This window comes from Tyto alba, unplaced genomic scaffold, assembly GCF_018691265.1.
Source record: "Tyto alba isolate M040663 unplaced genomic scaffold, T.alba_DEE_v4.0 Super-Scaffold_38, whole genome shotgun sequence".
Lineage (NCBI taxonomy): Eukaryota > Metazoa > Chordata > Aves > Strigiformes > Tytonidae > Tyto > Tyto alba.
Window position 1 is genome coordinate 22,655,171 of NW_024881313.1, and position 14,034 is coordinate 22,669,204.

At 36.9% G+C, this 14,034-nt stretch overlaps 1 protein-coding gene across 5 annotated transcripts in view; it reads right to left on the reverse strand.

Annotated features, from left to right (window-relative positions):
- Positions 1–14,034, reverse strand: part of ARHGAP21 (Rho GTPase activating protein 21) — a 115,459-nt gene that overhangs the window by 21,555 nt on the left and 79,870 nt on the right. For 3 of the 5 annotated variants that reach the window (XM_042801865.1, XM_032991010.2, XM_032991019.2), the window contains 2 exons: positions 10,344–10,373; positions 6,885–8,835 (listed from right to left, as the gene is read on the reverse strand). In XM_042801865.1, the coding sequence (XP_042657799.1) occupies positions 6,885–8,835; positions 10,344–10,373 (1,981 nt within the window). The remainder of the gene's footprint in view (positions 1–6,884; positions 8,836–10,343; positions 10,374–14,034) is intronic. The other 2 variants (XM_032991033.2, XM_032991026.2) reach the window with 1 other exon arrangement.

A 14,034-nucleotide genomic window follows, 5' to 3' on the forward strand; every position in this document is an offset into this window, starting at 1 on the left:
TTGATTACTCATATATCTTGTGGAATTCTAACACCAATTGCTCTTTGTGAAAAGTTCAGCCTTCTGCAGAAGAAATAAAAAGACCACATATACAATTTCACCTGCATAGTGAGGATGACAGAAATAACCAAAAAAAATGAATGTTCAATCAAAAATAAACTATAGGAAACTAACCCTGCTATCACACAAGATAACAGAAAGGACTAATAAATATCCCACAGCAGTGACTTTTTCTTACAGATCTTGAAGTACACGCTATTGCACCTTATACTTCAACCTGCAAGGGTAAAAGCTTCAATAATTAAAGACTTCCAAGCCCAAAACACATTATTTAGAAAGAAGATACACTGTTGCCTGGATCCACCTTTAGAAAGTTTTTGTTTGTTTGTTAGTTTTTAAGTACTTCCAGCACTTCCAGCACTGACTGTCTTTACAAAGAACTTCTTCTTGTATCTACTTTACGTAATTATCTTCTTGTAGCCAAAAGAATATAATGGAAACATGTCGGCATGCTGAGCACATTCATTTCTGTAAGCCACAGAAACACACGACTGGAACAAGCCTCCTGAATCATCAAATCCAGCCCTCTGCTAATGCACTCATGTAAATAATATATTTAATATACTGAGTTTCACATAAGCAGAAAAAGCCTTCACAAGGTTATTCTTCATGTAAGACTATTCCGAAAATCTTATCTATTACAGTCAGTTGCTTATTCCAGTGTTAAACAAATGTATAACTATCTTTTTATACAAAGTAATTCTAAAGGTTCCTGTTGACAGTATTACTCCATCACATCAAAAAAATACAATTCCCAATACACTTCTTTTTGGGCCAAGAACCTTGATAGTATTCCTTTATTACCTGTAATAATTATTTTAAGTTATAATGATTTACTAAGGATGATTTATGCTTTGAAAATATGACACACTGCCAAACAAATCCAATGCTTCTACTCAATTAAAACTCTTCTCGATGTTAAGAACTACTGACTTAAGATTTTAAGTTTTAATTAAAAAATATTTTTTGAGTTACAGAAGAATTTAAAGGGTACTTAAAGTGCTAATTTATAATTTTGTGCTTTGGCTGCTATACTTCAGAATACCACAATGACTTAAAAATTGTTCTTTGCATAAGAAACACTGAAATTTTCAGACTGGAGAAATAGTGATTTGTCAGTCCGCACAGTAAAACCCTGAAAAAAAAATAGAAGACTGATGCTTATCTTTGAAACACTGATGACATGTTAAAAGCTGTGTCAATGCTATCGCTAAAATAATGGAAGCAATAGTCCCTCACAAACTAACCTCTGTCATCTCTAATTTCTACTACAGTTACATTTATATTTTCATAGTTTGGAATAGCTAAGCAATAACTTGTAGGAAAAAAAAAATCACAATGGCTAAAGATTTTCACATTCATCTTGACTGCTAACAGCTTTTACTAATATTAATGTCTCCTTAAAATATGCTGTATCAACCATCTGTATTCAGCCACCACTTGCCCTTAAAGTATCGACACATTTTGGGTTGACAGGCCACAATCTCTGCTGCAGAAGTTTGAGGTTGTGAATTTCTCTCTGCCTGATGCTTATCTCTTCTCACAGGGAGAAAACAGAATGAGTATAGGTGTTCATTTCTTATTTCTGTTTTTTCCCCTAACCTTTCTCTGTTGCTACCATCATAACCCTTTTCATAGTGTGTTGGGCAAGTTTATCAATTTATTTTTTTGTTTCAAGAATATAACTGCATTCAGTATGTGTATATTCACATTGTTGCCTTCTGTACCAGAGCCTAAGCAGCCCGCAGAGACAAGTATAAAGATGTAGAGGGAGGAGAAATACGGCACATATTTTACTAAAAAAAAAAGCAGTAAACACATTACACTTTCAAAAAAAGTACTTGGAGTTACATATATGACTTTCATTTACTGATACGGTAAACCCTACACACCTCTACTTCCAGCATTAGAGAAGAAAAATGCCATCACATGTACAGCAAAGATGCCTGAAAAGTTTAACTAATGATGGGTGTTCTAGAATGTTTCACCTCCCAATTCCTTAGTTAATTTACTTTAAAAAAGGTAGTAGTATTTGGTAAGAAAAAAATTAAAAAGAAGGTTGAGCAGAATTCACTAGAAGCCAGATAAATTTATCCTATCTATTAATCAACAAGTACCCAAATACTTCTACTATGACAGAAGTTTCTAGATAAATTGATATTGGAACACAATAAAAAAATCAATCTTTTTGCTTTTGAAAACTAGCATGAAGATCAGCTCTTAAAGCGAAAAGCAGAGTCTGCCTCATTACTACCACAGAAATCACTACGGCTGGTTGCCTGCACTAAGGGTAGAAGCAATAGAGAGATAAAACCATGAGTGGCATGGAAAGTGAATCAAGATTAACAGTCTGCTGGTCACTGTTAACAACATTTGTATCAGGAACTCAGCCAGCAGGAGAAGGGTTTTAAAAAAACAGACACACACAGACACAGACACAAATATCATGTAGTTAAAGATGTGAAACTCTTGGCAAATCTTTACTTAAATCAATACAGGGTATTGGATAGCAAAATTTTACTGTAGCACAAAAGAGAATGGAGAAATTTATGGAGTACTTAAAATCACATTTGGCTCAGGGGTGTTGTAAAGTGCAGATGATTGGAGAATAGTAGGTACCACCATTAAGTATCATATATCCTTGTCCTGTTCTTACACCTTTCCTTCAGGTATCAATTTCAGTCAGAGAGAGGACACTCATTTAATTTTTACAACACTTTGGTGTTATCAAAGTCTGGTCAAATATTTTTATCCGGCTAATTTTCTCTCAGTTATTCACAAATTAAGAGTAGAATGAAGTGACCTACAATTTTTCTAGGGTAAGGATGTCATTTCAAAAATGGGATCAACACCTCTGAGGAAAAGTCTTCATGCTTACCTGATGCTACTGCATGCCTAAAAGAAAAGCTCTGTAATAGGATGACTATAAATCTGTTTGATTTGAAAAGAATTTTAAACTTCAATATGATGTTTAGTTAGGCTAAGTATTTTTAAAAATATCCATTTAAAATTAATTTTCATGTGACAACCCACTACAGAGTTGGAAAGAACATTCACCCAGTAGTAGTGGCCAAAGTACTAAACCACACTGGCAGCTAGACACTGCAATCAGGATAAATACTGAAACAGTTATTTCATTTCACTTATATGGGTAGATCATTCAACTTAATAAGGGAATCAGATCATCCTTTTTTTTTTTTTTTAATTGCTTTCTACTCTACAATAAATGGTGTAGGAAGGAAAAAAATAGTTTCAAGTTAGCTGCAAATCTCAGACATGTACACTAGACAACTAAGTCTAAGAAATGTATTAAAATAACTATATTCTGAATCAACATTCTTGGCAGTTACAAAAACGTTAACTAGCATTCTAATTTCCATCCTAGTGCAGGTTAACACATCCAAAATTACCCCGTAGGTCAGAAATTTATGATTTGCTATTCTCTAACAGAGAAAACGTATACAAGTCTTAAAAAATGTACATTAAGCACCACAATTGCTAATATAATCACTGATAGAGATAATGGTATTTTTATTAGTCTGGAGAATAGGTGGGACCATTTCTGGGTTAAAGGAATAACCTTTCATTAGACTAATGGGCACAGTTTGAAACAACAAAGAGCATTTCAAAAACAGAGCCTTTCTTTGGACCTGAAACAGAAAGAGCAGCTTTCCAAGCTAACCACGATACCCTGCATTAGTAGCACGTGGAAAGTACTGAAGCCTGCAGAACCAGGGTATGTTTTTCTGTGAAACTAGTAACCTCCTCATCCACCAAGAACACCTGCTTATCTGAAGAGTTTAAGCACACAAGATCTTGCCTAATTTTTTTCAAACAAATCAATTTATCCTATAAAGATATTACATCTACCTACTAAATTTGCTCTGAACAGATCTCTCATTTCTATTAGAAAGTGAAAATCAAAATTTAATCTCCCTCCTTCAGACCAGCCTTTGTGAAAAGGCAAGTGCTTCAGCAACCCCCCACAATCCCTGCAAGAATTTGCCATAAGCAAGCCTGACAGAAACTCTGCTTGGATTTCTGTTTGTGGTGCAGACTATCATGCTACTTACAAGGAGCTAAAAATCATTCTGATGATGCGCTATTCTCAAGAGCAGGTTAGTCCCAAAACACTGCTGCAGAAGCCAACTGTTCCTGGCTGAATTTCTACCAAAATATGGTCTCGCCATATCTACTACTCTTAATGAGCAGAAAGTGATAGCAAAAATAAACACACCACTAAGTATTTAAAATGGCAATAATACGTAACATTGGAAGATATCTATTCTCTCCATATTTGCATTTTTACACTAGTCCAAAGAGCTACTGTGCAAATAACTTCAGTAAATGCATTTATGAAATTAATCATATCTAATAAAACCTAGTATTTCAAAAAACAACTATGTTGATGTAAACATAAAGGAAGCAGAGAGGTTGCCAACACCAAGGTACGTCTTTATTCAAAGCAACATCCATCTCAATCATCAGACAGAAGGGGGGGGGGGGGGGGGGAAGAAAAAAGCCAAACCAAAACACAAACCAGAAAATTTCAGGTGATTTTCCTCCAGAAGAGGTAAATAGTCTTCAACTGAGTTTCAAAGTAGATCTAGGGTTTTATCGGCCTGATTAACTACGGCTTTTAACAAGTAAAGCTGTAATTAAGCATAATGACAGTGGAACAAGCAAAGTTAGAATCATGCATATTCATTCTAACTTTGGAAGATGTCCACTCTTAATGGTATTTGATGCTTTTGCTATTCAGAGAGGGCTATTTCATTCCAAGGTGCGGGAGCTGTGGTGGAAATTTTCCACAGCACCTGCACCTGCACAAGAATTTCTTGCTAGAAAGACAGCCACAAGTACTGTGCTGGCTCAGACCATGCCCATACTCTAGCAGCACCACTTTTTAGTATTTCTGGAGCATTCAGGAGGTTTTAGTCCAAGAGGACTCATAAGAATTCACACAATCCCATGGGGTGTTTATGCCAAGAGGCTTCAACGGAGAGTTACAACTTTGTTTATCCTGAACTGCTCAGATGCTACCAGGATGCAGTACAATTGCCATGTTTAAGGCTTCTTTGAACTTAAATCATCACATTTCTCTAAAATCTGGAAGCAAGCCACATGAATAAGAGTTCATGGCAAATCTTTGTCAAAATCAAGACAGAAGATTGTCAAAATCAAGCCCCCCCTTTTCTACACGATCTGAATTTTACATGACATTTGAATTGTCTGGGATTAGAAAACTCCCAGCAAGCACTCCAAAGTAAGTACAAATACTGCACATAACTTAAATCAAGTGCTCAACATCGTTTCTAGGTGTAGTATTAAAAAGCTCTGCACAAAGAATGGTTACATACCTTACAAACTTGTACTAATCCTTAAAGAAAGACTAACAGGGTCTAAAGAAGATTCCAACATTACACTGGATACTGACGCATCCAACAATTAAAATAAATAAATAAATAACTTTATTCAACACCCATTCAAAAAGGAAAACCCAATATAAAAACCATCGGCTAGCTAAGAAAGCATTTTTTTTTATGTCTTAACAAAATTCTGTCCAAAGAACAGAAGTATTGTATCTTTTGTATGATTTCCGCACACAAAGCTTCTTCACTGTTTTTGGTTATTTACTTTAAAGTAGTAGCATATATTGTAGATAATTCTAGGGGTAAAAAATATCACTGCTGCAGGTCCACAATAGAAGACAACTGTGCTAAGGCAATATATCTAACTCCCCTAACCTAATCTGTAAAAAACCTGAGGAGTATTAAGAAGAGTTGTTTTTTCACATGCATGAGTTTGAGAGTAAAAATTCTGTAGTTTAGTATAAGAAGTATTTAGAAAATAAAGAAGACAGAGACAGGTATAAATCAAGACATGTGGAAAATGATCTGCAAGCATCTAGACTCCAAAGGATTAAACCAGCCACAGCAAAGGAAAATACAACTCAACAACAACAGTGGGGCAGATATGACACACGCATTGACTACTTGAGTAGAACAGAAATGCTCTGTCACTGAAACTCTCTCCTCAGCAGATTACTCCAATTCCTCATGTATCCAAAACTGGATTCTTATTTATTTTTTTTTTTTTGCTACTACTTACAATCTTTCATGAGTTCCTCTTCTCTTACAATTTACCCCAAAAGTGCTCAGTCCCCTTCCTATAAGCTCCCTATAATTCCAACTGTGTCACAGCCCACAGGTAAATCTTTGTGCCTTCTCACATTCTGCTTCCACACACCCTTAAATTCATATCCACATTAGCACCTTTACTTGCAAATTCACTTCATTTTTTATTGCTATCCTTTTACCTGAAGCAACTTTCTTCTAGTCCGTATCTGTCTCAGAAAGCTTTCACCTTACTTATTCAGCTGATAAACTTTTTCTTCCACAAATCACCCTTATATGGATTTACATTCATATTTGGAATCCAGTAAAGAGAGAATGTATTTTATACTAGAGAAGTAAAAATATTTTGAAAGGTGCTGCAAATGCTAGTTGTCCATATACATAATACATGGAGTGATAACCAGATGCAGTTATATAAGGTATACTTCTCCAATAGGTTAAGAAAAACTCTAGAAAAATACGTAGACATTTTTACACTGATCCTCCAGGACTCCAAACAGAACATTTTTTTCCTCCTGAAGAATATTTTTAGTTTTATCAACCTAATATTACTCTGGACAAGAAAAGAGCCCCTGTACTCCTCAACCTCAGGGTTTACAGGAACAGCAGTCAGATACCTGGCATGGTGCTCTCCATCATCTTTAGCAGAGAAGGGCATTTGATGTACACTGGAATAGTTTAACTCACCAATAAATGGAATAGAAGCCAAGGAGTCACCAGGTGGGCTGGAACCTGATGCTTTCCTTTCTTCTATTCTTTTTATGTGGACTTCTCTCCGAGCATCGTTAGGCAACCAACAGGTAGTGTCTGAGGCTGCCTCTTGGTCATTTACAGCAAGAATGTATGACTGATGCCTCAAAGGCTGTGGAGTTTGGTGGCCAGAAGGTGATTTGTCCCGCATGACCACAGTGTCTTTGTCATTTTCCTGACCATCCATTTGCAGAATTTCAGGCTCACGGACTTCTTCCCTTTCTAAATCATGAATCTTTTGTCTGATGGAACCATCTACATTGTCAGAGGTAGCTGAACTCTCACTTGTTGGCTGAACAAGTTTGGTGGAAGCCGGCGACAAAGAGGAAGGTTGGATGGTTTTGCCAGTTTCTGTTTTGTGATCTGGGGCACCCTCTGCTCGGATCCTTGACTGTTGGTTTAACAGACCACTCTGATGCAAGTGATTTACTGTTCTTTGGTCTTTGCTGGCAATAGCATCCAGGCCTTGGTTAAGGGGAACCGATGGTTTTGCTGCATAGGGAGCAGAGTTCTTCAAAGAGCTACTTTTAGAACTTCTGGCTGGTGTGAGAGACAATCTCTCTTGTGAAACAGTTACAGGTTTCGAAACTCCTCCAGGAGTTTGCAAATCTCGAGAAGGCTGTAACATTTTTATATCTGGTGGAACTTTCTGAAAATGAGAACCAGGCAGAGAAACTCTACTACCTGTTCTCCTGTTGTCTGAAATATAAGCACTAGGAGCCATAGAGAAATTTTGACCTCGAAGGGACATATGAAATGCATGCTGTCTAGATCTCTCATGAATACCTCGCCGATCATCTTGTTCGGTAAACCCTGTCCACTTGTAAGTCTTTCTCCTATCTCCATTCGTATCTGCAATCAGATTCTCAGAATGAAAATTTTCTAGCACTTCACCCTGCTTGCTGAGGTAATCCCATGACCGAGCCCTGTGATTCCTAGCATTAACTGAAGGTGAAGTTAGAGTATCTTGCGAAGCACTTCGTGGCCACTCTTTCATCAACACGGGATCTTCAAGTCTTTCCTGGGATACACTTCTCTGCCGGATCTGAACAGACTGTGGAACCCTGTCATGAGAGGTGCTCCTGCGCCGTACCTGTGAAGCAGTGCGGTTTTGTACCACTTGATTATAATCAGTTGTATTCTGAGAAGCTGCTCTTAAACTATCTAACCTTTCCTGTATTGTTCGGGAGCCATACATGTGCATGCGCCTATTATCAATGTACTCTTTGTAAGTTTTGTAGGTCTTCCAGTCTATATGCTGGTGGGAGGTTGGAGAACTGTAATGATTAGTAGAGACTGAGGGTGAGTCTGTGGCTTGAGCAGGAGGTCTAGTGCTTGGGATTCCTTCTGGACACACTACGTAATTTGAAGCTTTACTTAGAGTTCCAGTTGGATCAACTGGTCTTGTTATTGGTGTCTGGGGAAGTACAATGGCAGTGGACACTGAAGAAGGTGGTGATGTGGTCCGTGCTTTTAGACTGGTTTGATCTTTTAATCCATATCTTACTTCCTCTGTCCTGTGTGATGGACCAGCATGATTATTTCTACAAGATGGCAAATCTACAGCCTTCTCAGAAGGCACAATAACAGTCCTTACAGTTTCATTGCAAACACACACGGCTGTATTTGATTTTGCAATGTCTGTTGGTGATGGAGGCACTTGTATTTCCATTCTGTAGGCCCTCTCTGGCTGTGTCAATGCCCGTACTGGTCTACTGACTTGCTGTTTCCCCAGTGAGAAGTCAGAAGATAGCTTGTCACCAGCTTGTGCCATAACAGAAGCTGTGGATGTCAGGCGTGGGTAACATATTGGCGGTGGTTCAGGTATGTTGTGGGCATTACCACTGTAGGCTTCATTGCCTTTCAGGTAGGCATCTTGGGAATACGCCTGTAGAGAGAAGATTAAGTGAGTATTCAGTAGTGAGGGAGATGGAAAAGTTCATCATCTAGAATTTGCACTATCAAGCTTCAAGAAAGGGAACACAAGTACAAAATCCACACAATCTGTAATTTTAGATAAAATGTTAGTTAAAAACATAAAAATAGCATCCCATCCCCTTAGCGAGCAGAAACAGAACAAGCAAAAATCTTTACATACATTCCCTCCCTCAACAATTAAAAAACTGAACTGATGACTAATTCTAGGAAATACTGAAAGTAAGGCACCGAGGCAGGTTTCCCAAAATCTATGAGCACAAAACACAGTATTTTTCTCCTCCTTAATTTTGCTTTCTGTCATGATGCTTCACACATTCTTCTCGTTTAAGCTTCACATTGCTGGAAACCAGAATTTTACAGCAAACAACAGGTTAAAATGCTGCATAATAAATTCAACTAGCACTAGAAAATCCCTTATTCACTTAGTGTATAAAATAACTCTGTTCACTTAATGTAGTACATACGAAAAGTACAACAAATATACATACATATGTTCTTCTAAGATGTGTTCTACATAAAAGCTACTGTTCTTAAATATAAAATGAATAAATTGAAGCAGTAACATCTTTGTTGTGAGCTAACACCCTATAAATCATCTTACATTTCACAGGAAACAGCCAGTACATGGCACACAAATATTACTACAAAAATGTTAATATTATTTAACATTTTTAACTTGAAATTACAAACAGTATGAAAATTCATACATATTCACTACTGTCCACACACTATTAAAACACAAACTAAAATCTCAGATTAATTTCTTTGGTGCATTTATTTGCACCTTTATGTTTGAGCCTGACTCCTGAGGAAAAAATGGTTATGTTACACTTAGGTTTCTGCAGCCTTTTCAAAAAGCAGCATTTATCATTGTGAAATTGACAGAGCATTCAAAATAAATCAATGAGAAGCGTACAGCATTCTTAAACAATATCCTATTACTGAAGAACTTTAGCATTACTTTGGTCAGTTTAAACATAACGAAATAAAAAGCCAACGCAGAGCCTGCCAATGCAACAGAGGATTAAAATGATTTCTCAGGGCTTTTACACGCTTAGGCGTGGCATCATATCACAGCATTTCCTGTCCAAATAATAACATGCTCAATTCCAGAATATAAACGTGCCCTGTCTTAACACTAGACAGGTTATAAAAGCTCAAGTGCAGCCATAAATTAATACAGAGCAAAGTACAGAGGAGGGCGAGGCATTTACAATACTGCTGCAATGTTACACGGAGCATTAGTGAAGTGCAAAATCTTAAAGCGCACCGAGAGAAAACCAACCAAATAACACAGGCACAAACCACAAATTAAGAAATTAGCATTATGAAGAGAATTCAGCTCAGACTATCCAGCTCATTTCCAAACTTGATGTTTCATATTCTTGCTTCTCACAATCATTAGGAAAAACATGCCTTACAAACCCATCAGAGAAATGGCTACTGTACATTTCTTACCAGTGCTGTGACATCCTTTGTAAACTGCAGCTGGCAGAAAACAGGAAAACATAGTAAAAGCTGCTTACAGATGTAAAGACGGAGTTATCTTGTCATACTGATGTTGAATATAGCAAGCTAAAAATACAACTACACTGATTTCACTGGAAGGTACCAACAGAGGTAAAGGGCAGTAGAGCATAAAAAATAACTTCACCCTCCTTGTGAGCGTGTCCATCTCAGGCTTTTATCTGATCCTCGCATTTATCCTCTACCCTTACAGAAAGCAAAATACATGTGTGCCATTTTGCCTTGGTACATCCCTACAGCTGCCTGCAGAGAGCTCTGGCTCTATGCAACAAGACTTCCCTTCCACTACAGCAACATTACTGTCTCTCGCTTCCCCTGGGCTGCTACCAACCCTGCTTCCTGGTGACGAAACAACGGCTTTATTATGCATTTAAAACAGCACGCCCCTTCCCCACATATATCTGAACATGACCACAAGCTGTCAGCTGACTGCAGATGCTTTCATGCTGTACAGCTGAAATTAGAGGAATGATGCTGCAGAAACACTCTACTCGTGATTTGTATTTTTTTTTCCCTCCACTCATAGTAAAAATCAAGTCAGGTTTCCATTGGCACATTTAATGGAGGGGAGTAACATACAGATATAAGTATTTCTAAATCTTTAAATAAATGGGTATTTAAGATCTTGATAGGTTGTAAGAAAAAAAAAAAAAAAATGGAAAAGAAGCTGAAGACCCAGAAAACAGATAGACCAAGAAACTACTGGCATGCAAGACAAACAAAAACAACCACCCCCTCCAATCATAGAACAATTACTAATTTATACAGCTGATAAAACAGTTCAAAACCTGGGATACGCACACATTACACCAATATAAAATACACTGTGTTTATGTTTTTGTAAAACACCCCCCATGACAAACAATGCTTCGTTGACTTTGACAGCAGCAAGGCTAAATTCCAAAACTAGTGTGATCTGATTGCAGCCGAAGACTACAAATGCATATAAAAATCAGTTCTCAGCTCTTGAGAAAATTTATAACAGATATTAAAACATCTTCAGAGAACAACATTCTTACAGGGTCCAAAACGAGATCAGCTAGGCTTTCCAGCCTTCCCCCAATAAAGAGTATGTTTCCATGACTGCATGCATACCCAGGACAGACTTCTAGTTCTGAGTAAGACAGAGTTACTGGAAAACAGGTTTTGATGATGGAAAGTATAGTTCTCCTTTCAAGCTCATTCTGTCCACTTCTCAAGGACTCACTAAAAGAAAGCTAAACTTTTTTCCAAGATTTAAAAAGTTTATAAATGGGGGTTGTGACATTTCCACAAATAATACTGAATACCTTTGTTTCATAGTTCTGATTAAAGGGTCTACAGAGAAATACTGCAACTTACAGAGAAATGCACAGATCCGTTCTGAATAATGTCATGCTGAACGATCCATTATCAGCCTTTTTACTATGAAATATTTTAATTGCTTTAACCAGAAGGCGATGGTTAAATTTTCAGAAAAGGTTTAGAGACTAAAAAATGTGAAGTACACTAATGTATTTATTAGCATCCAAACACTCCTCTGACATTTAATATATTTTGCAACTATATATAAAGCACAGTTTGAATAGTACTTTCTTCTCTCTTTAGTTCCTCAAATGATACAGCATGTGGAAATAATACCTTAATCTCTAAGTGACTACAACAAAGGATATACTCATTAAAAAGCCATCTGGGTACAGCTTAAATTTAAAAAGCCTTAAAAATTAAAAAAAAGCCTTTCCATTTTTTTTTTTTTTTCCACTAGATATAAATATATCTAGATCAGTGATGCTCCTGATTCAGACACCAGCCAAGCCACTCAAATTCCTACAGGAGCTGGGTACTCAGCAGTAACTCAGAAGTTCCGACATGATTAAAAAATCAGTCTTGTTCTTTCATGAGCTCTCTCCCACCTTCTCAAAACAACAGCAGTTATGGAAAGCTTACTATACAACAATCTAGTGTGACATTAACAGCTCTGATGGATAAAAGCTCTGCAACAATTACTTGAAGAAAACTGCTGCACTTAAAGTAAGATCTCAGCATGTTTCCAGTTTTAGGGTACAATTTCTTCCCCACTTTGCAATTTGGTTTTGTTTGCATTAAGTTTGCAAACTCCTATGGCAAACAATTAATATCTTACTGTGAATCTGTATAACCATTAGCACATTAAAAATTTAACTGGTACGGTAATACATTCAAGGCGTATGATATATAAAATAAATTTAAAGCAAATAAAACATTCTACAACATATTTTATTAACCCTCAAATTCAGCTGAAGGGGTTTGCTTGCATTTTTTCCTACTCGGTTTTATGCCATTTGATGCTAGAATAATGACAGCTGACACACAAGGATTCCTCTTAGCAAGAATCATGGTGAAACCCTGTACTTTCAAGAGCCTGAGCCAATCATGTCCTATACCCCTTAGTCCAAATCCATAAAAGCAAGTAGGCAGATGCTTCACTGAGGAGGAGTATGTTTCACTATGCTTCACTAAAGGATGAATAACGACACTAATTTCAACCGAACTACTTGCAGAATCGGAGATAAGCGTTTGGATGCATCAGAAGCTAATGTGCCCAGCACCTTGTAAGACTGAACTTGGGGCATTCCACCTTCCTTCTCCAACCAGTCTGGCTTCAGATTATGTTTCTTTACTACTAAATTCTCCCCTGCCTTAGTCTTAATTTATTCTCACATTTAGCAGGAGTATGGAAACTGCACACCAGGAAATTTTCAGCTGTCTTAAAAGGAAATAATTTCCAGTTACAGTTTGCTCTGGCAAGATCACTAGTGAAACAGCTCAAGTGGTTTCATTTTACTCTGAGACACCCAGCAAACACTATGGTCAGATAACATTATTTGGGGAAAAAAAAAAAAAATGCACACCCTTTCTTCCCAATGGTAGAGAAATACTAGTATGTAAAATGTAATGCCTTAAGCCCAAGAAATTTAATTTCCAAATACAAGCTGTGTAAAAGATTTTCTTGTAAATATTAGCATAAATTGGAAGTGAGGCGAGTTGATGCAAATGGTCTTTTCTAACAAATTTTGTTACCTAACACTGCATGTAAGTCTCTTCTTCTAGGCCACTGTATCTTCACACCACAGCCCTCCTTCCATTGTACTTGCTGCCAGAGCTTTAATATTAACCTCTGTGCACATCAGTAACTGTGTCAGTACAAAATCTGAAGGTAATCTGAAAGTAAGTACAAAATCTGAAGGTAAATTCTGCAATTTAAGAATGATATTTCCAACTGCCTTTTACTTAGTAATTCAGTGGCTTGTAAGCTATATTCTTCTTTGCTTATACAAGGGATGATTGGCAAACAAGCAAATTCCAACATGAATGTAACTTGAAAAAATAGTCAAAAAATCCTGCATATTAGGGACACCCTAACACATACACATAAGACACTACAAAGTCTATTGACAAGAGTCCTAATAAGGCTGACCTGTAAGTGGGCTTAGAAGTTTCAATTTTCTCTGTCTAGGGAGCATTTTTACATGCAGTATTTTCTGTGTAGTACAAAAAGCTTTTGAACTGAAAATTGTCACAACTTGAACAATTTTTTAGTATTAAAATTCTTATCCAAAGGCTACAGCAATAGTTCATTTAAATACACTTGAAAAAAAGAACT